At 38.4% G+C, this 23,451-nt stretch overlaps 1 protein-coding gene across 3 annotated transcripts in view; it reads left to right on the forward strand.

The window, feature by feature from the left end:
• Dgkh (diacylglycerol kinase eta) overlaps positions 1 to 23,451 on the forward strand; it is a 149,707-nt gene that overhangs the window by 90,248 nt on the left and 36,008 nt on the right. For all 3 annotated transcript variants that reach the window (XM_090342081.1, XM_090342082.1, XM_090342083.1), the window contains exons 8-15: positions 333 to 435; positions 1,648 to 1,807; positions 3,503 to 3,611; positions 3,737 to 3,876; positions 9,617 to 9,692; positions 15,501 to 15,586; positions 19,622 to 19,721; positions 22,476 to 22,749. In XM_090342081.1, the coding sequence (XP_090198207.1) occupies positions 333 to 435; positions 1,648 to 1,807; positions 3,503 to 3,611; positions 3,737 to 3,876; positions 9,617 to 9,692; positions 15,501 to 15,586; positions 19,622 to 19,721; positions 22,476 to 22,749 (1,048 nt within the window). The remainder of the gene's footprint in view (positions 1 to 332; positions 436 to 1,647; positions 1,808 to 3,502; positions 3,612 to 3,736; positions 3,877 to 9,616; positions 9,693 to 15,500; positions 15,587 to 19,621; positions 19,722 to 22,475; positions 22,750 to 23,451) is intronic.

A 23,451-nucleotide genomic window follows, 5' to 3' on the forward strand; every position in this document is an offset into this window, starting at 1 on the left:
TCCCTCTCTCCTTTACCTTTTTCTCTCCTTCCTATGCATCTTGTTTTCTTGCCCTCTCTTCTTGCTTTCACCAGGTATGCTTTAATGCATTGACTTGTTCGAGACAATCAGAGAAATGTGCTATACAAGCCAAAATCAAATTCCCATCTGTAAAAACCATAGTCTATTCCTTGGAAATATAAATATGTGTGTCATTGAAGAACTTTATAAGTTACCAAACATTTTGTGATGCTGTTGATCTAGATGACTGGTTCTATAGATGTAGTTTATTGCATAGCAAAACATTGATTTGTTTTTTTATAACTCTTGAAGGTTGATTTGTTTGTTATTAGGTACACACTGCCTGCAAAGACTTATACCCTCCTGTCTGCCCACTTGGCCAATGCAAAGTATCTATCATCCCTCCAATTGCACTAAATAGCACTGATTCTGATGGTATGTAGCAGTAGTGTAAGTATGTGTATTTCTGAAGTATACATTTGCTTTCCTAGAATAAGAACTGTGATACGTTATTCTTTTTTTTATATGAATATTTCATTTGAGGTGCTGAATAGTACATTTAATTTTTAAAATAACATTTTTAATGAAAGTTGTAACCCCTATCAACATATTGGTGAGTTATCCTGTAGATTTTTACATTTAAGTCAATAAAATTAGATCATCATTTTGTATTGACGTATTATCTGAAAATGGTAATGTTTTAAGTGCTTTTTAAAAAATTTCCTTACCATAATTGAAACTGCCTATTAGTGTGATTGTTTAATTTTGTTTTCCTGTAATTTCATTGTAGGAATTTATATTCCTACAAATGCATTTACTTTTCCCAGATTATTGTAGTTGATCTGTAAATGCTGAAGAAATTTTCTATTGGTTTTGGAACTACATACTAACAATTTCCTTCTAAGCAAATCATAGTAAAAGACTTTTATTACTTCCACAACTGAGATCTTTCCTGGGTATTGTGCTTTACTTTTAATGTGAATTATTCTCGTAGATACCTTAGATATAAGTATCTAAAGTTCAAAATAAGTTTCTAAAGTTCAGAAATTCAAAGTTCTTCAGTAAATTTTAAAGCTAAATTTTAACTTCAAGCCATACATGGTGGCTATGCCTATAATTCCAGCTACTCAGGAGGCTGAGATGTAGAAGGTCCCCATGTTAAGCTAGCCATTCTCATTTAACCAGAAAAATGCCGGTCTGGAGATGTGGCTCAAGTGGTAGAGTGTCAGCAGTGAGCAAGAAATCCAAATGAGAGCTGGAAGGCCTAAGTTCAAGCCCCAATACAGTCACAAAACAAATCAAATATTAAAAAAAACTGAACAGAGCAGTTATTTGATTATGGATATAGGTAGTTTTTGAAAATTGTGAATTCACAAACTATAGTTTATCTTATAATTATTAAGGCAGGTGGTATATCTCAAGTTAGCTGTGATGAGTACTTCTACTGTCTTTGGCATGAATTTTCATTATAGAGCTTATTTTAATGTAAATAGCAAGCCTGCCTCCATTTAGGGGCTAAATTATTTCTGAATGTTCCATTAATAGAGAAAAGATTTTATTTTGTGAACTGATTTTCTTTTTTTCTCTGTGTTAATCATTTAAGAGAGGAAGCTATATACACTGACCTTGTGTTGTGTTCTTTCCCAGGTTTCTGTAGAGCCACCTTTTCCTTCTGTGTTAGTCCTCTGTTGGTTTTTGTCAATTCTAAGAGTGGAGATAACCAGGGAGTAAAGTTCCTTCGTCGTTTTAAACAGTTGCTAAACCCGGCTCAGGTGTTTGATTTAATGAATGGAGGTCCTCACTTAGGGTAATTCCATTATTGCTATTATTTAAATAACATGTAGCACTAGGCATGAAATAAAGCTGCCTTTTTCTTTTCTTTTTCTTAAATTACTTGTATAGTTTTGGGGGTTGGGATCCAGGGCCTCACATACACGTTTGGCTTTGCAGCTTATGAAATTCCAAATCCTCTGGACAGATCAACATTGACCTTCCCTTTCCTTTCTGTTTGAAGCTCTGCTTGCCAATTTCTTCTCATATTTTTTTTTCCTGTTGGACCTGGGACTTGAACACAGGGTCTGGGCTCTGTTCCTGAGCCTCTTTATACCCAAGGCTAACACTCTACCACTTGAGCCACAGCGCCACTTCTAGCTTTTTCTGAGTAGTTTATTGGAGATAAGAGTCTCATGGCCTTTCCTGCCCAGGCTGGCTTTGACTGTGATCTTCACTCAGGTCTCAGCCTACTGAGTAGCTAGGATTACAAGTATGAGCCAACTTGTACTCAGCTCTGCTTGTCAATTTTAAGGTACTTTTAAAAGCTAGTTATAAAACTTCCTTATAGTCATTCTAAATTCCTTACTGAATTGTCCAAATTCCAAAATTTTCTTAAAAATGTTGTAGAATATATGTTATACCACACAATGATAATAATCTGTTTAGCTCCAGAAAGATCAGTTTGCATAGAGGTAAAATACAAAACAACATTAGAAAATTACTTATCTAGAAGGCTAACATTAATTTATATATACAGCACTACCATGGTTCATAAGGACAATTCCTGAAGGATTTCAGACTCTGATCACATAAATGACAATGAAAAACTTTTGTTTGCTGTATTTTTTAGCTTTCTAGGATGTCATACAACTCTAAATCTGAAAAAAAATTAGTTAAGTAGCATTTTGAAGCGAAATATGCCTTGAGAACTTCATACACCTTTGGTATATTACTATGTTTTTTTCTGAATGGCCCTTAGTGAGGGAGCCATTCATTTTATAAGACTTTGAATATCTCCAGCTGAAATTTCTCAAGATGCTTTCTGAGGATACTTTTCATATTTTCCACAAAACATTCAAGAAGTAGAATATGTTAGATATTGAAATGAAGAGCTAAGCACTGGTGGGTCATACCTATAATTCTAGCTATTCAGAAGGCTAAGGTCTGAGGATTGTGGTTGAAAACCAGCCCACACAGGGAAGTTTATAAGACTCTTACCTGTAATTAGCCCGCAAAAACCCAGAAATGAACCTGTGGCTCAAGTGGTAGAGCACTAGCATCACTGAGGCCCTGAGGTCAAGCCTCAGGACCAGCAAAAAAAATTAGAAAAATTAAAAACTGCCTCAATCACATAACATCCCACCCTAAATTTCTCCCCAGATCTGTAATTCTTGAGAGACAATGGAATATCCTTGTAATGAAAAGAGAAAAGGCATCACTGTTGTCTCTCACATTATTTACCCTTTCTTTTTCTTTCCTAGTTCTGCCTTGTTTTTAGTTTTCTCATTTTTCTCCCCCCTTTCCTTCTAATTTTATCTCTATCTCCACTTATTCTTTACTTTCTTATGCTTCTTAACAATTTGAAAGCTTTTTTTTAAACATACTCATTTTTGAAGTATACAACATATAGAAAAGTTCACATATTTTATCTGAACATGGGATTCCAATGAATACAAAATCATCAAGATACTTTTACAATATACTAAGATGAAGTATTTTTTACTTTCAGTTTAAGATTATTTCAGAAATTTGACAATTTCCGGATTCTGGTTTGTGGAGGAGATGGAAGTGTAGGTTGGGTACTGTCAGAAATCGATAAGCTCAACCTAAATAAACAGGCAAGTGCTAATCTTTTTGTTCTGCTGGTTGATGTGAATGCAAACTAACACACTTGTTGGAGAGGCATAGAACCATCGATGTGTCTCGGCTAATGTAAAAGCCTCACTGTTGTGCTCTCTTATAGTGTCAGCTTGGGGTGTTGCCATTGGGTACTGGCAACGACCTTGCTCGTGTCCTTGGCTGGGGAGGTTCTTACGACGATGACACTCAGCTTCCTCAAATACTAGAGAAGCTAGAACGAGCCAGTACCAAAATGTTGGACAGGTAAAAGAGAATTCTCTTCCAAAATCATGTTACCCGTTTCATGAAGACAGACATTTCCTTACTTGGTCCACTATTTGAGTCTTGAGCTCAAGACATAGCTGCCAGGGGGTAGACACACTTGATAAAGATGCTTTTGAAAGAATTGTAAAGAAAAACAAACAAACAAAAACCCTGAAAATCAATTCCCATGGCTACATTATTTTAAAGATAGATGACTGTGTTGATGTTAATTTTTAATTGCTGTTCAAGTAAGAATGAAAATAATTCATTTTGGGGGACTTACAGTGAATATAAGAAGTAGAGTTCTGTGAAAATGTACAGATTGGTTAGATCATCTCTTCCTAATTATTTAAATTAAGAATGAATATTCAAAACCTGGGCACAATGGCTCCTAGCTACTTAGGAGGCTGAGATCTGAGGACCAGCCTGGACACTAATGACCTGAGACTCTTATTTTCAATTAACAACCAGAAATCTGGAAGTGGTGATGTGGCTCAAGGAGTAGGGCGGTAGCCTTGAGCTAAAAAGCTTAGGGACAACGCCCAGGTCCAGTGTTCAATTCCCATGACTGAAATTAAGAATTTAGCCAATGTAATATTTTATTACATAGATTAATATGCATCTATGACATACAAACCCTCAGCCTAATTTTAATTATGTTCTAAAATTTCAGTGATTGTATATAGAGATTCCCTTCCTGAATACTTGTCAAACACGTCATTTGAAATATGATGTAAAAATCAATGTTAATAAATTCTTTAAATAAAAGAATTCAGCCAAAGAAGAGTTAGATATTTTCAAAGGATACAAGAATCTTTTCATAGGGACAGGAAATTAAAAGGAGAGCTGTAAATGAAGGAACTCACTATTTATGCTAGCCTAGATCACATTTCTTTCTCTAATTTTTTCAATGCTGCGGATTGAACCCAGGGTCTTGCATTTACTTGAACAACTGCTTCACCATTCGAAATAGTCCCTGTTATCTTCTGTTTGTTTGCTTGTTTTTTTAAACCAGTCAGTCTCTTTATTCATTTCAGTTTTCCAAAGAGATTGACTACCTACTCAACAAATCAAATAACCCTTGTCTCCTCTTAACACCTTCTATTTAGTTTTTGAGATGGAGATCTCACTAACTTTGCCTGGCTGGACCTGAACTTTGAATTCTAATCTTCAGCTTCCAAGTAGCTGGGATGATACAATGTGCCCTGCCTAGCTGATTTTTGTCTGTTATCTGCCCATTTATAAAACAAATCTAAATGTTTGTAAGCTGATGGTTGTGAGGAAGGGGTTCAGAGCAGGAGTTTTAAACAACAGGACTCAATAAGCAGTAATTACCTCACCCACCCTTCCCTTGCAGAGGAGACAAATGTCAAAATATCATTATAGCCTTGAGCTTGCATGAATCAAAACAACTTTGATAGGATTAACCATCTGTGAAACTCTTCCCGAAAATAACAGAATTTCATCTGGGAGGCACCAATTTAAAATGTAATTACTCTAAGATGAGCTGTAATCTAATTAATTATAATCTTATCTGTCACAAGGTAATGTAATACTTGATTCCTTTTGCTGACAGAAGTTTTTTTTTAAAGCTGGCCAGTAGAATTGTGCCTATATTTATCCAAAATTGAATAAGAGAGACACTAGTTTGGCTGTCTAATGGTTTATAACCTGCTGTTGGAGCTAGATCCAGTGTCTAATCCTTAAAAAAGCCTGGAAGTTTATAAAATGTAAAAAGATAACCATGTGAAGTGATGGACAAGTTAATCAGCTGATATAATGATTATTTCACAGTGTTTATATTTAAAACACCAGGTTACAGACCTTAAATATATACAGCTTTTAATCAAGTTTTATCTTAAGGAAGCTGAGGGGAATAAAAATTGGTGAGAAACAAATATCATCATTGTTTACAAAAGAGCTAGGAGGTAATTTCCCAGACAGCTGTCCAATTCTTTGCTTATCAAAAAAGCAAAATATTTTAAATGCTTTCTTTGTTAAATTTAAAGACCACTCCAGCTGCATCCTAGGAAATGGTTCTAGATGTTTCCTGTATCCTGGGCATGTGCTTAGTTAGCCTGCATGTTATACAAAGTCACTTATCCAAGTGGTAAATTCCTTCCTACCAACAGGCACGTAGAAAACACAAGAAAAAACAAAACAAAACAACAACAAAAAAGCCCAAAGCAGATTCAAAACCATAGGACTTTTATTAGAAACAAGAATAGTTGTTCCTGTGTTTTATCTGCTGTTCCAACAGCAACAACAACAATAAAACCAGTCAGGCATTGGTGACTCAAGCTTACCGTCATAGCTATTCAAGAGGCTGAAGTCTGAGGATTACAGAAGTCAACCTGGGCTGGAAAGCCTTTGAGACTTTTATCTCCAATTAGCCAGCAAAAATCTATAAATGGAGCTGTGGTTTAAGTGGTAGTGTCCTTGAGTGAAAAGCCAAGGGAAAGAATCTGTACACTGAATTCAAGCCCTAGTACTGGCACAAACAACAAACAAACTTAAAATGGTTACCCTAGTACCACAGGGGAAAAACAGCAAGGGAGATCACTCTAATAATATTCTACGTTTTGATTTATTTGATTTTTAGAAACACTGGCATGCCTCAGAAAAGCATTATTATCAGGATCTTAGATTAAGGCTTTTATAGACTATGAGAAAAGAACAAATAATGTTAGATGTCAGGCTGACACTTCTAATAATTTTATTCAGTCATCACAGCACTGAGAGGAAAAAAACTATTGTCATTTTAATTTTCCTGGTTAGAAAGGCCTTAGGAGGTTTTGACATGATGAAGATCCTAGCTACATAGTGCTATAACTGGTGTCTAAACCTGAATTCAAGACTCCAGTTCTAGAGATCTTTCCTCAGCAATGCACTCTTTGCCCTTCAAGTTGTAATCTCTGAGAATTACCAGCTTCTGGTTTGTGATTCTATGCCTAGCACAGATGTACCCTCTGCTAGCTGACTCCTTCCCCAGCTTCTTCAGTTCCATCTGTTTTATGCTGGGTAGAAAGCTGTAGCATGAAAGTCAGAGTAAGGGTCAGTTTCCTTTCATTGTTTAAACTCTCTTTTGACTAGAAGAGTATATCCAACTCTAAGGATCTTGCCTGTTTTGGAGATACTGGGATTTCAACTCAGGGCCTTGCCTCTTGCTAAGCAGGAGACTGATAACCTCTGAGCTTCTCTTTTTGCTTTTCCTATTTTTCTAGTAGCCTTACATTATGTCTGGGCTGTGACCCTCATATTTATGCCTTCTATGTAGCTGGGGTGACAGGTACACACTACCACGTACAACTTCTTATTGTTTTGAACAGGCTGGCCTGAACTATCATCCTCCAAGCGTTAGGATCATTCTCCCTAGAATTAAGATTACAGCTATGCACTACCATACCCTGCTATGAATGAGAATTTTATATCTGCAGTTCTGGTTTTCTGTATTTGTATATTTGCAAGTTCAGCTATTTTGATTACTTGATAAACTAGTGCTTCTTTACTAAAGCCTTCTTTGCTTTTGTGTTTGGGTGTGTTTGTATGTGTATGTAGGTATGCATTGAACTCAGGGTCTCAAACTTGCTCAGCTTGCTTACTGGATGCTCAAGAAACATTCAAGATTTGTCTGTTACATGATAGATGGATGGGTGGATGGGGGGAAGGAAGGATGAACAAAGATGGATGACTTTTGATGCTCAAATACAAATGTCTTTACAATATTTTCACATCAAGATTTGAATAATACCTGCACTTTTACATATTTTAAGAAACAGTGCATGTCTATTGGAAAAGTTTTGGGAATTTGGAATTCAGTTCATTTGAATGGTATAGGAGCTCTGTTTGAATACTGAATTTGCCTTTGAGTTCAATGTTATAGTCCTGCTTTTATAATACTCTGTTGAGTATTATATTTTTCTCTTTTTTTGTCCTGACTTAACAGTTCTTTCCAGTTTTGAACATCATTATGAGATAGAAGGGATTATCCTGAGTTGACTGCTTTTCTTTTTTCTTTTTCTTTTTATTGTGGATCATGGGGCTTGAACTCTTGGGCCTGACCACTGTCCATGAGCTCTTTAGCTCAAAGCTACTGCCCTACCTGTGGGTCTGGGAATTGTCCCGGAGCTCTTCAGCTCAAGGCTATTGCCCTACCCTTTGAGCCACAGCCCCACTTCCCATTTTCTAGTGGTTAATTGGAAATAAGAGTCTCATGTTCTTTAGTGCCTGGGCAGGCTCTGAACCTGGCTTTGAACCTTGAGCCTCAGATCTCAGCCTCCTGAGTAGCTAGGATTACAGGTGTGGGCCACCACACCCAGGTTTAAATGCTTTCCTTTTTCATTCTCTTTCCTTCTTTCTGTCTTTCCTCCTCTCTTCCCTTCTTTCCTCCTCTCTTCCTTCCTTCCTCATTTCCTTCCTTCCTCCCTCTCTCCCTTCCTTCCTTCCTTCCTTCCTTCCTTCCTTCCTTCCTTCCTTCCTTCCTTCCTTCCTTCCTTCCTTCCTTCCTTCCTTGCTTGCTTGCTTGCTTGCTTGCTTGCTTGCTTGCTTGCTTTTTTTATCATGGGGCTTGAATTTTGGGCCTAGGCGCTGTCCCTGAGCTCTTCAACTCAAGGCTACTACCCTAACCCTAGAACCACAGCCCCACTTCCTGTTTTTATTGGAGATAAGAGTCTCATGGTCTTCAGTGCCTGAGCTGGCTTTGAACTATGATCCTCAGATCTTAGCCTCCTGAGAAACTAGGATTACAGGCATGAGCCACTGAGCCTGGCTTCTGCTTTTCTTTAACACCAAATTTGAGTTGAAATTATTTGTTTTGAAGCTAATACATTTAGCAAAGGGAAATAAATTTCCTTGACATATTATTTCTGGTTCTATTCCTCCCCCTAAATATTGTACTCATATTCATTCTTAAATTAAGCAATTTTCTTTTCTTTTTTTTTTTGCCAGTCCTGGGCTTGAGCTCAGGGCCTGAGCACTGTCCTTGGACTTTCTCAAGGCTAGAGTTCTACCACTTGAGCCTCAGCACCACTTCCGGCTTTTTTCTATGTATGTGGTACCGAGGAATCGAACCCGGGTCTTCATGCATGCTAGGCAAGCACTTTAACCACTAGGCCAAACTCCCGGCCCCAAATTAAGAAATTTTCAATTCATGTCTAAATGTTTGAGCTGCTTTGGCAAGAGTAGTTAGTATATAGGTGGTGACTCCTCTTTCTAGTTGATCTATGATAGCTTATTTTTTTCCTTTAGGAAATTCTTTTATCCTGTAGAAAAATATTTAATCTAGTATGGATACTATTTTAGACTTTGGATTGGAGATTTTAATAATTTATAATCTGGTTAGTAGCATTGAACATTATTTTGAAGGTAGAACAGAAGTTAAGAAAAACCAGAATTCTTCTTTTACCTAGTGAAGATTGAGAGATATGTGGTATTCATGAGCATTTTGTTGAGAGTGTGGTCTTTAAATGTTAGGAGAAATGGTAAAATCTCCACTCATTGAAGAATTGGTAAAGTCATAAAATGAACCAGTGTTTTATGAGATTACCAAGTTTTCATATCTTTTTTTTAAAATACAACAAAACTGTAGTCCAGAAACAATCTGTGTATATATCTGTCACTTTTAAACGTTCAGCATATATCTGATCAATGGATGGATGAATGGAAGGAGTGTGAGTGTGTGTGTGTGTGTGTGTGTGTGTGTGTGTGTGTAAAGTTATACTAAAGTATTTTCTCCCCTCAGGTGGAGTATAATGACATATGAGCTCAAATTGCCACCAAAGGCTTCTTTACCTCCAGAAGCACCTGAAGAATTTTATGTAAGATCAATCCTTTACCTGTTTATCCTTTGAAAAATAGGGGTAGCTATCATGTTATGAGGGATGAGGTGACCTACCTACTCATGATTGTAATGTGTTTTATTTTAATTTGGTGGGAATATGCTATCATTGATAACCACTAGTATGTGCCTGGAGTAAAGACTCCTAAAGATCTAGAATAGCCTCTGGCTACCACCTACACTGGTGGTGTCAAGTGAACCACATCTCTGTCACTCATTAGCCTCCTCACTTCCACTGTAGAGTGAAGCTGCAGTGTTGTGAGGATTTATTCACACAGTAGTTGTGTTTAAGTTACCTGGCATGCAAGTTCCCTGCTTGACTCTCTGCCTGTTTTCTGTTTACCAATAAAGCTCCAGGGCAGTCCAGCTGGTGATAGCTCCTGTTAGCTTTTACCCATCTCCTACCTGGCTGTGAACACCTATTACTGTCATCCCAGTTCCCTTAAGCAATCTCCAAATGTACCACACTCCACATCACCTCTGCCCCACTCACTTGCCTGCTCCTTTCAGGGGTCAACAGGACAAAGCTAAGCCTGTAGATCCAGAAAAAAACAAAGAAAGGCAGCTCACTTCCTTCTACTACCGCTACAGGCCACAGATGGCTGCAGTCTTAGATGTTTTATTAAATCTTAAAAGCAGGATTGATTTACAGCAAAGCCAAAATGCCACAGGTCCATTCTCTGGCCATTTGATCTATAATAGCTTATATTTTCCTTCAGAAATATTCAAGTTTATTTTGAAGTTGGAACATTTGCTATAAAGAAAATTATGATCTTGTCAAAACTGAGGCAAAGAGTAGTCACTGGAGATTTAGAACTGTTACTTAGAAAACTCATTGTACTTAAAACCTTGTTCTGATATAATTTTTTTTATTTTTTATTGTCAGGATAATGCATAGGGGGGGCTACAGTTACATTCACCAGGTAGTAGGTGCATTAGTTCTCACACATTGATACCCCTTCTCATGGTTTTTGTCCCCATTTCCCTCCTCCCACCCCCTCCCAATCATCTTCTTTTCCCTCCTTCCCTTTCCTATTTTGAATAAACAAATAAATGTATATATAATATACCAGGTAACAAAGTCAGATACTGTAACAATATGGGATTAACCAAAGGGCAAAAAAAAAGAAGAGAAATAGCATAGTGCATTAAGAACAACAATCATACAAGATACAGCTCTTGTTTCCATATCCTAGAGATCCTTTCATTTAGTCTCATCCTATATGGACTTATATACCTAGGTTTTGAGCTATTGTAGTCCTCAGTTAGGAGAGTCGTAGATGTGTGCAAAATTTTCTGTTTTTTAATATTACCAGTTTACTAAATATATTACTATCTTTGTCTCTAGAGATAGAGATAGAAATGTCTTTGGGTTTTTTAAAAAAAGTAAAATAAAATAAAAAAAAATAAAAACAAACTAGATTCTTGGGCTGAGTGCTTGTCTAGCATGCACAAAGACCCAGGTTCGATTCCTCAGTACCACATACATAGAAAAAAGCCGGAAATGGTGCTGAGGCTCAAGTGGTAGAGCTCTAGCCTTGAGAAAGTCCAAGGACAGTGCTCAGGCCCTGAGCTTAAGCCCAGAACTGGCAAAACAACAACAACAACAAAAACTAGATTCTTCTTCCAGAGCTGTTTCAAGTGGTTTCTTTGTAGGACTTGAGGTGAGGGAGGCCATAGTTCTCATTTTGCTTCCTTCACAGTTCTAGAACTCTCTGCTTTCCTTCCATCATCCCTTATCATTCCCTTTTGTTTTCTCCCTTTTCCTCTTTACCTCACCAATCTTAATTGTTCTTTTTTCTATTTATTCCCTCTGATATAAATTTTTTAAAGGTATGAAAAAAAGAAGAATCAGAGTCCTACTATTCCAGGACAATTGTTATTGAAGATTAAGGCATTTCCTGCTTCATTTCCAGCATTTTTTACTTACATTATTATCCCATCTGGTTATGACCATCAGTCATGTTTTTATAGAAAAAAAATCTTTTCTCTGTAGTATTTTTTGAAAAGGTTGGTAATTTTCTTCTCCAAAAGAAAAAAGACAAGCTGGGCACTGGTGGCTCATGCCTGTAATATTAGCTACTCAAGGAGCTGAGATGGAAGAATTATGGTTCTGAGCCAGCCCTGGCAGAAAAAAAACGTTTACCAACAATAAACTACTTAGAAAAAGCTGGAAGGGCCAGACAGAGGCTGGCTAGATCAATAGGGCTGCTGATCTCTCCTGGCTTTGCTTCCAAACAGCCTGAAGGAGGACCAGGATTGGGAGGTAGGGGAGTGCTGGGAGAGAGGAACAAGAGGTGGGGGATAAGGTTAGGATCTTATCTACAAGAAGCAGGCTCTATAGTCCAAGTTGTAGAGCACTAGCCTTGAGCCTTAGAAGGTCAAGGACAGTGCCCAGGCCCTGAGTTCAAGCCCTAGGACCACAAAAGGAAGAAGAAAAAAAAAGACTCTATTTAATGATACTTCAGAAATGTCAATTTCCTAACGTATAAAATAGAGGCAATTTACTTCTCTCATTTCTGTGTAATCACATGAAGATGGAGTATAATTATGAGTACCTGAAGGAAATTGCTACTCTTTTTTTTTAGTGTGATGGGCTTTGAATGAAACTGGTATTTCAAAAAAAAAAAAGTACTTTTATAACAAAGAGTCGAATAGTTCAAGATAATAGATCAAGTGAATGTTCTTGCTGCTGATTAAGGCTGGACACCCCCTGTGGACTTTTTGACCTCTGAAGTACCTGAAAAGCAAGCGACAACATTTCAGCTTGTTGCACTTCTTCGGGTATAGGGCATTGGCAAAACACTCAGCTGCTGTTGCCTCAGTCTCCTTGGAGGTAAAACTGGACAATGAAAGGAGTAAAAATATTTAACAATGCATAATTTGATTGTCTGGTGCACAATGAATAATGTCAGCTCTGATTACAATTAAACTTTCATCACTGCTAAGGGACAGACTGGGCAGTAAGTTAAGAAGTGACAATCATCTTGTTTCCCCCCTTCCCTTCCCTATTTCTCATAAATAAACATATGTACAATATACTAGGTAACAAAGTCAGACACAGTAACCACATGAGATTAACCATAAGTGCCGGGGTCCTTTGTCCCCGGTCCCTCTTGACTAGTAGGAAGGATGGGGAAAACATGCCCTGACCAGGACTACCCATGGGAGGAGAGGGCCCACTGTCCTCCCACACTCAGCCTTCACTCCCAGGAGCATAAACAGAAAAGCCATGCAGCTTGATCAAGGCAGGAAAATCTCTCTCTCCAAAAAAACCCCCTCCTTAGGAAGTCCCTCCAGCTAATACACCCTCACTCTAGGTCCCAGCAGAGAGTGATAAACAATAACACATTTGTAAACAATGGTAATCAAGTCTTGTGCCCTGCCTCTTGAGCCTTGCCTAGTCTCAGCAGAAAGTTATTAGACATGGAGTTACTCGGCCCCCAACACACAAGGGCAAAAAAAAAAAAAGAAAAGAGATACCACAGTACATTAAGAACAACAATCATAAGATAAAGCTCCTCATTTGTAATAATTAGTACACATCTAGAACTCTTCCTAGTAGAGGATTACAATAGCTCAAAAACCTACGTACATAAGGTCATAGAGGATGGAAACAAGATGCCATTTATTTATTTATTTATTTTTGTGGGTTGTGGGTCTTGAACTCTGGGCCTGGGCACTGTCTTTGAGCTCTTCAGCTCAAGGCTACCACTCTACTCCTTGAGCCATGGTGCCACTTCTGGTTTTCTGGTTGTTAATTGGAGATAAGAGTCCCCTGGGCTTTAGTGCCTGGACTGGCTTTGAGCCATGATCCTCAGATCTCAGCCTTCTGAGTAGCTAGGATTACAGGCGTGAGCCACCAACACCCGGCTTGTTTTTGATGTTTAAATCAGCAGATTAATAAAATGGATTTGGGATCTAATACAGTATTATGTATAACTTTGAAGTTCCTATCCTTTCTTGCTGTCAAGTAATCTTTTTGCTTTTTCATAATCTGCCTTTGAGGGAGATAAGCTACATAGGATATTAATTGAGTCTTCAATTAAATCTATTTTTATAGTAGTGGGGCTTCAACTCAGAGCTTGCAAATCACACCCCCAGCCCATTTTTGTGTTGGTTATTTTTTCAGGTAGGTGTCATTTTGGCTTAGGTCAGCTTTGGACCATTACCTTCCTATTTATGGTCCCCAAGTAGTTGAGCTCATAGGCATCCACTACAGTGTCCAGCCGTCAGTTGTGTCTTCGCAAATAAACTAATTGGTGAGAAAGGCAATGGAAAGCTGTCTGAGTGAAGCAGAAAGGAATCAGAGCCCTGCATTTAAAACTGAAAGATTTGGAGCTTGTGGCTTAGAGTGCATATGAAGCCAACATTTGGTATGTGTTGCTGAATATGAGGTTATTTAAATCTTGTGCATATTTTAGCATATCAGGAAGATGTTCTCTTTAAATGAAGTTTTAAAGTTTGAGTCAAATAGAAGTTATATACATATATATAAAACTTAGGTCATATATATGATTTAGGTCATATATATATATTTATTGATAGTATATATAGAGACAGAAAGAATAAAGTGACATTTGAAATTTTCAATATTTAAGAGATACATTTAAGGGCCAGGAGTTTGGCTAGTGCTAGAGTGCTTGCCTGGCACACACGAAAGTCCCAGGTTCGTTTCCTCAGTACCACATGCATAGAAAAATCTGGAAATGGTGTTGTGACTCAAGTGGTAGAGCTCTGGCCTTGAGAAAGCCCAAGAACAGTACTCAGGCCCTGAGTTCAAGCTCCAGGACTGGCAAAAAAAATGAGATACACTCACTTATACGATTATATATTTGTGTTCATAACTAAGACTGGTTGGTAGCATTAAAATTATTTCATTTTATTTTACTTTTTGGGCTATACCTTGCACTTGCTAGGCTGGGCACTCTACTGTCTGAGCCATGCCTCAGTAGAGGGGGTCTACTGTTTTGGTTTTTTTTTTTTCTGCATCTGTCTGTATTTGTATTTATTTTTATCTTTAAGTAGTTGTACAACACAGCCCTTCACAGTTTTGCAGAGAATTCTTTGGGGAAATAAATTGTACAGTTCTGTAAACTTGGTTGATTTGCTTTGATTTATAAACATATGTCAAAATTAGCCCAATTAAGTTAATCAAAAATACCTAAATAGATCATTGGTATATCAGTATTTCCTTTTATCCACTGTGTGATATGCCTTAGATAAGTTTAAGAGGATAAGATAAATGGATAAACTCTGTTCCCTGTAATTTAAATTATACTAATGTTAAATTTTCCTTTCTGAAACACCGAAAGTCTTAGAATCAGTACTTTCAGATCCCTTTAAAAAATTAATGCAGAGGGGCTGGGAGTTTGGCCTAGAGGTAGAGTGCTTGCCTAGCATGCACAAAGGCCCGGGATTGATTCCTGGGTACCACATACATAGAAAAAAGCCAGAACTGATGCTGAGGCTCAAGTGGTAGAGCTCTAGCCTTGAGAAAGTCCAAGGACAGTGCTCAGGGCCTGAGCTCAAGCCCAGGACTGCCCCCCCCCAAAAAAATAATTAATGCAGAGCGATGTAGGTGGCTCCTGCTGGTGATCATAGCTCCTCAGGAGGCTGAGATGTGAAAATGGATGTTTGAACGTAGCTCCAGCACAGCTCCTTTTTCATTTATCAGCATTTCTCTGTGTCACATGTATCATGAACCGTCTGTTTCTGAAGCAAGAACTCCTGAGTTGTGTGATAACCTGCAAAAATGATGCAGCCTAGGTTTTGTTCTCTTTTTCAGATGACAATTTATGAAGACTCAGTTGCAAGTCACCTTACAAAAATCCTCAACTCGGATGAAGATGCAGTGATTGTATCATCTGCCAAGTGAGTGAAGCTAAGCACTGTCAAGATTCTGTGGGGGACTTGACCTGTCCCTGTGATTGTCTTTCTAAGAATATGTAAAGTAGCTTACAGAATTAAAACCTTACATTTGAACTCAATTGGGTGCAGGGTGCTAATACCTGTAATCCTAGCTACTTAGGAAGCTGAGACCTGAAGATCCCAGTTTAAAGCTAGCCAGGGAAGACAAATTAGAGACTCATATCTCCAGTTAACCAGCAAAAAGCCAGAAGCAAAAGTGTGGCTCAAATAATAGAGCATTAACCTTGAACAAAAAGGCCAAGCAAAGGTTTGAAACCCTGAGTTCAAGCCCCAGTGCTAGCACAAAATTAAATAAAAAAGTAATATAAAATAAATTCAAATTGATTTTTAAAAAATCACCTTAGCATATTATTTGCAGTAGAGTGTATTTAGATGACGTGCTTTCTGTTATATATAAAATTTGTAATATATGTCCTGTAGTATGTGATATATAATTGATATATGTTATATATACTATATAAAATATCTTAATATATGTGTATGAGTGCGTGCACATGCACGCATGTATGTATGTGTGTGCGTGTGTGTGGACCTACCTGTCTGGGGTCATGAACTCGTGTTATCTTATCTCTGAGCTTTTTTTTTTTTTTTTTTGCCAGTCCTGGACCTTGAACTCAGGGTCTAAGCACTGTCCTTGGGCTTTCTCAAGGCTGGAACTCTACCACTTGAGCCACAGCACCGTTTCTGGCTTTTTTCTATGCATGCAGTGCCAAGAGTTTAGCCTAGTGGTAGAATGCTTACCTAGCATGCATGAGGACCCAGGTTCAATCCCTGAGCTTTTTTGTTCAATGCTAGTATCTACCATTTGAGCCACAGGTCCACTTTCAGCTTCTCAGGTAGATAATTGAGATGAGTTTCACCAGTTTTCCTGCCTGGGCTGGCTTAGAACTGTAATCCTCAGATCTCAGCCTCTTGAATAGCTAGGACTGCAAGCATAGAAGTCATCGATGCCCAAGCAGAGGCTTTGTTTTTGCTGCTTAATTTGAAACATTTGGGTCCATTTGTACAAGCTAGTTTAGACTTTCATTAATCTTATGGTCTGTTTAAGAAAGTATTTGTGATTATAAATTGTGTATCATTACAATTTATTATTTCATAAACTACATTGCTTGGGCAACTATCAGTGATATGCTTCAAAGTTATATTTGTCAGCATGTTTAAATTGCATGGTAGATTTTTTTTTTTTGTCATTTGTGGGGCTTGAACTCTTGGCCTGGGAGCTGTCCCTGAGCTCTTCAGCTCAAGGCTATCACTCTACCACTTGAGCCACAGCACCATTTCCGGATTTTTGGTGGTTAATTGGAGATAAGATTACAGGCCCAAGCCACCAGTATCTGGCGGCATGATTAGATCTTAATGGAAAGTTATTCATCAGCTGTTGGTTAAGTTGATTCTGTACGTGGAGCAAAACCTACTTGATGTTATTTTCCTAACTGCTACTTGGCTAGAATTTAGAATTTAGTTTTGAAGCATCCCATACTGATGTCATGAGAACAGACAAATCAGCTGGAGGCATTGGGTAAAACCCACTAAAAATTTAAACTGCTATTATATAAAAAGAGAAAATGAGTGAGAATGTTGAAAGGGGTGATATGAAGATACAGTGTAGTCGTAAAACTGCTCTGTCGAATGACAGCTCCTTTGTACAACTACTTAAAAATAATGAAAAGAAATTTCAGGCTAGGGATGTGGCTAAGTGGTAGAGTGTTTGCCCTAGCATGTATGAAGCCCTGGGTTTGATTCCTTAGTGCCACAGAAAAAGAAAAAGCCAGAAGTGGAGCTGTGGCTCAATTGGTGGAGCTCAAGCCTTGGGCACAGAAAGGTTCAGGGATGGATTCCAGGCCCTGAGTTCAAATCCCAGGACAAGCACAAGAAAACAATTTTTTTTAAAGTGAAGATAAAGGGGAAGAAGGAAAGACAAAGAGATGAGAATTAGAAGCATTCCAGTATTTACATACTTAATGTACAATGATAAGGACACACAAAATAAATCATTACAAACAAGTTTACTACTGGTAGAAAGATGAGTGTAGCAAGACTCTTTGATGACATATTTCCAGAACTGGAAACAACTGAATAAACAGTAGGGAAGAAAAACTAACTTGACACAAGTGAATCACAGTGGTTGGCAAGTGGTTGGCACAGGCGGAGATGGGTAACAGTTTGCTAGTAGCATTGCTGCTGGTTGGTTTTTCAGTGAATTGTGTTACAGAAATGTACACAAACTTCAAGATTTAGCAATCTCTATTGTTGTTCTCATCCTGGTCCCACTTTATATCCACCCATTACTTGCACGGTCCCGGTAGATATTTGAGGCTGCTCCTCCACCCTGTGTTTTTAGGAAATTTCAGAAGCAATTGATAAAAAGATGGAAAATGGAAAAAATTGCTTTTCAGAGATGTAACAAATAACAAAAGAATTATTCTGGGACCAGGAGTTTGGCCTAGTGGTAGAGTGCTTGCCTAGCATGCACGAAGACCCGGGTTCGATTCCTCGGTACCACATACTTAGAAAAAAGCCAGAAGTGGTGCTGTGGCTCAAGTGGTAGAGTGCTAGCCTTGAGAAAGTCCAAGGGCAGTGCTCAAGCCCTGAGCTCAAGCCCAGGACTGGCAAAAAAAAAAAAGAGAAAGAAAAAGAAAACAAAAAAAAAACAAAAACAAAAACAAAAGAATTATTCTTTAATAGACTAAAGTGTATAATTTACGTGACCACCATTCTACTAACTTTTATGTTTGTTCTGTTTGATTATCATCTCCTCTACATTTTCTATGTAATAGAATTTGGTTAGTAATTATTTTTAATTCAGCCCTAGATCAAAAAGCTTTTTTGTTTAAGCCATGACTTGAACTCAGGGCCTAAACTCTATCTCTGATTTTTTTTTTTCTTTAAGGCTAGCTAGCACTCATCACTTGAGTCACACGGCTCTACTTTCAACTTTTTTGGCACTTAATTGGAGATAAGAGTCTCATGGACTTTCCTGCCCAGATAGGCTGTGATACACTCTACCACTAGGCCAAACTCATAGCCCCCTGAATTGGATGTCTTAAAGGGAGACAGTGAATGGATTTACAGAAGTCTGTCACTCAGTTCAGTGTCATGCTGATTTACAGTACAATAGGCAGCCTCTTTCTCTTCTCAGCAACAGTGTGTTACTAGGACACCCATGTGGCCCCTACAATCACAATATAAATATTCACCTCTTGAGTTGACCCTTGTAGGTTCTATTATGAAAACAGCAGGTGTGGGAGATAATGTGTGTGCATGTGCATGTGTGCATGCTTGCGTGCATGTGTGCATGTGCGTGTGCTGGTTATGGGGCTTGAACTCAGAGTCTAGGTGCTATCTCTTAGCTTCTTTCACTCAAGGTTAGTGCTCTACCACTTGAGCCACAGCTCGACTAATGGCATTTTGTGGATTAATCATAGATAAGAATTTTATAGATTTTCTTGCTTGGGCTGCTTGAACATCCAACCTCAGCTCTCAGTCTTCAGGATTACAAGTGTGAGCTCTGCACCTGGCTCTACATTATTTTTTAAAAGGTATCTGAAAGTACTCTAAGACTTCCAGTGTTTCAGAAAGGCTTGTTAAAATTAAATATAACTGTAAAAAAGAGAGCAGAGTTTATCCATGTGTCTATTCTTCAGTTGAAAGGTCCTAACCTCATGCTGGGATGTAGCTCAGTGACAGAGCACTTGTCTAGCAAGGACTTTGTCCTGGGTTCTGTCTCCAGTATCAGTAAAAAGAAAAGTCAAAATAAATATAGTGGAGAAAAAGAAAAAAAAGCAAACAAACAAAAGCAACAACAACAGAAAAGGTCTGAAATTCATCCTGGGCATATTACACAATGGATAAAAAGGATAAACATACCAACGATCTAGGTATTTTTTAGTTTACCTAATTATGCTTATTTTTACATATGTTTATAAGTCAGAGCAAACCAGTCAAGTTTACTGAACTGTACAATTTCTTTCCTCAAAGGATTCTCTGCGAAACTGTAAAGGACTTTGTTGCCAAAGTAGAGAAGGAGTATGACAAAACAATGGAAAATGCAGTGGTAGCTGAAGCCGTGGCCAACAAAGTAAGAGGGACACTTCAGGGTCTCTTTCCCAGAAGGCTGACACTGAGCCATGTTCTAAAGCTAAACTGATGTGGTGGTTTCCTTGACACCTAAAGCAGGAGAGAGAGGGGAAAAAAAGACATTTTGATCAGCTATGAGGATTTTGAAAATATTCTAGTTCATGTTTTCCTTTACTGTGTAACAAAACTGCATGATTCAAAACCATTCAACAAACCAAATTCGATGCTGCTGCTCCTAGTTCCAGTGTTTGACATTTTGGATGCTGTATAGGTGGGTTTTAGTGACAAGAGAAACAACTTTTCTGTTTCCAAGTGAACTTTGAAAAAGTCCATTTCCTGCCATCACTGGTCCTTCGATTCCTTGAACTTTATATATGGTACATTGTCTCTTGCAAATGTTCATTTCTTGCATTGATTGCTATTTCTTCCCTTTCAAAAATCCCTCTTCACGAGCTTTCTGATATTAAAATAACCATAGCTTATTTACCCTCAAAGTGACTGTCTTTCATTAAATTAACGGGAGAGTCAGTTCACAAAGACTTGGATATCTTTTTTTTTTGGCCAGTCCTGGGCTTGAGCTCAGGGCCTGAGCACTGTCCTTGGACTTTCTCAAGGCTAGAGCTCTACCACTTGAGCCTCAACACGACTTCCGGCTTTTTTCCTATATATGTGGTACTGAGGAATTGAACCCAAGTCTTCGTGCATGCTAGGCAAGCACTCTACCACTAGGCCAAACTCCCAGCCAGACTTGGATATCTTTGAGCTTATAAAGAAATGGTGGATTGATAGAATAGAAGGGGAAATAAAGAAAATAAACATACACGTTTCAAGCATTCCACTCTATTTATGGAGAATTTTAGAAATCAGAAGCCCTTTCTTGGCCACACTTTTTTCCCCCATGTGTTGGCTTTATTCTTCATCTGTTATGAAGGGCACAATAGCTGTTATAGTGCACATGTTTATGCCACTATACTGCCATATCTCAAAAGAAAAGACTGGCTGGAAGCTGGTGGTTTATCCTTAGCTACTCAGGAGTTAGCCACACTTTTTCCACTAAATTTCTGCTGTGGCTGTCCTTGAAGGAACTGGAAATTGTAGAGACAAAAAATGTGTACACTAGGGGGCAGTATTAACAACTTCACTCACTACCTTCGGTCAAATGAGAAAGGCAGAGGAACCAAGGGCCTAGTGCTTGGTTTTCTCTCTTCTTTCCTCCTCATTTCTGTGTTTTGTTTGTTTTGTTTTGTTTTTCTATACTAGGTCTTAGATCTTAGATAAGGACTGGGCACTGTCCCTTACCTTTCTTAAGACTAGTGCTCTACCACTTGAATAACAGCTCCATTCTGGCATTTTTTTTGCTGGTTAATTGGAATTGAGTCTTACAGTCTGGTTTTGAATTTTGATCCTCAGATCTCAGCCCTGAGTAGCTAAAATTATAGTAACGAGTCACTTGTGCCAGGCAACCTATTTTCTTTCTTGCCCTTTCTTTAGGCCAATAATTCTTTAGATATTGTTTACTCTTCTGCAAACCACCGCTTGAACACCTTGACAAGGTTCAGCTAAGCTGAGGCTAATGACACTCAAAATGATGTCATGAACCAATTACTTAAGAAAAATCAAAATGTTTTTAATGTTTTATGAAACATTACTTTTTGATGTAATGTGCCACTTTATGATAAAGTATTTGTTTCTTTTCAGAGTAATATCTGTGCAAAGGTCAGTTATAAGTTTTAAATGGAATGTAGTCTTAATGGTTCTGGAAGTGTAATTCAAAAGTTTAAGCTAGGGATGTTGCTATATGCCTTTAATCCCATCTACCTGGTGGGGCAGAAGCAGGAGGATTGAGAGTTGGAGGCCAATTTAGACTAAATTAACGAGGTCTTATCTCAAAACCAAAGTAAAAGCAAAAGTGGGTCAGGCATTAGTGGCTCACATTTATAATCCTAGCTACTCAGGAAGCTGAGAGCTAAGGATTGTGGTTTGAACCCAGTCCAGCAGGAAAGTCCATTGAGACTCTTACCTCCAATAGACTATTCAGAAAACATCAGAGTAGTGTTGTGACTCAAGTGGTAGAGCATTATCTTTGAGTACAAAGAAGCTCAGGGCCCTGAGTTCAAGCACCAGGACCAGCAAAAAAAAATAATAATAATAACATTAAAAAAAAGATAAGTGGGGCTGGGAGCATGGCCTAGTGGTAGAGTGCTTGCCTATCATGTATGAAGCCTTGGATTTGATTCCTCCCAGTACCACATACAGAGAAAAGGCTGGAAGGAAAGACCAAGGACAGTGCCCAGGCACTGAGTTCAAGACCCAGGACTGGCAGGAAAAAAAGAAGTTAAGTGACAAGGGTTTGTTTGTATGTCTTAGGTAGTAGCAAACATAAGGCCTGGGGTTCAAGCCTATTAATGGAAAAAAAATGGGATAGGGAAAAGTTTGTACAGAATTATGCTATTTTTCGATGATAGATTTACTCTACTGGTCCCAAATATAAATTATATACATATCCAGTTAATAGTGAGCATCAATCTATGAAATTTTTTCCCCAAGTCAGATACCTTTAAATGGTTACTTTCACTCTCTACCAAATGTTAAAATAGATGCTTCCTGAATATAAGATGATAGCTTGACTTTTGTGCTTTTCTACTTAGTAATTAGATAGTCAGAACATCTTACATAAAGAGCTTCTTGTATTGCATTTGCCAATAGCACAACTACCTGAATTCCTTGCTCAATGTTGTCTTTTTTGGTTTCCCAGTGTTCAGTCCTCAATGAGAAGCTTGAACAACTGCTACAAGCCTTGCACACAGATTCCCAGACTGCTCCTGTCCTCCCAGGTGTGGGCCCTGTCATCTTAGAAGAAGACACTGTGGAATCTTCCAGTGAAGAGTCCTTGGGTGAAAGCAAGGACCAACTCTTGGATGACATCACAAAATCCTCTTGCCCGAAAACTGCCAAGCCCAGGGAGATAATGCTGCGTGCAAACAGTTTAAAGAAGGCAGTGAGGCAAGTCATTGAAGAGGCCGGAAAAGGTACACGTGCACTAAACGAGCTCTGCGAGAAGTGGGCAGCATTCTTGTTGCAAGTGCAATGGAGGTTTTTGATGCTCACATTGCACACACTTAAAAACATTTTAAGGTGGGGAGTTTGGCCTAGTGGTAGAGTGCTTACCTAGTATGCATGAAGACTCGGGTTAGATTCCTTTGTACTACATGAGTAGAAAATGCCAGAAGTGGTGCTATGACTCAAGTGGTAGAATGCTTGCTTTGAGGGAAGCCCAAGGACAGTGCTCAGGCCCTGAGTTCATGCCCCAGGACTGGCAAAAAAAATAAAAAAAATTAAAATTAAATAAAAAAAGCATTTTAAGCTGGGCATGATGGCTTGTGCTTATAATCCTAGCTACTCTGGAGCCAAGATAGGGAAGAATCAGCTGTTGGAGGCCAATAAGACAAAAAGTTGTAAGACTGCTCCCTATCAACCAATAAACTGGACCTGGTGACAGGAGCCAGCCCTCCAGGCACCTGCCTATAAATAGGAGACCCTACAATCGAGGCCAGTAGGAAGTGTGAGGAAATGAATCCTTAGACAGTAAGATAATGAAAGCAAAAAGAGCTTAGAGTATGATTCAAGTGGCAGAGCACTTGCCTTCCTAACAGGCTTAGGGGCCCTGAGTTCAAATGCCAACACTGTCAAAACCAGTTATAATCTAATAACAACAGATGCTGGAGGGGATG

The sequence above is a fragment of the Megascapheus bottae genome, chromosome 11, assembly GCF_031878675.1.
Source record: "Megascapheus bottae isolate mThoBot1 chromosome 11, mThoBot2.hap1, whole genome shotgun sequence".
Lineage (NCBI taxonomy): Eukaryota > Metazoa > Chordata > Mammalia > Rodentia > Geomyidae > Megascapheus > Megascapheus bottae.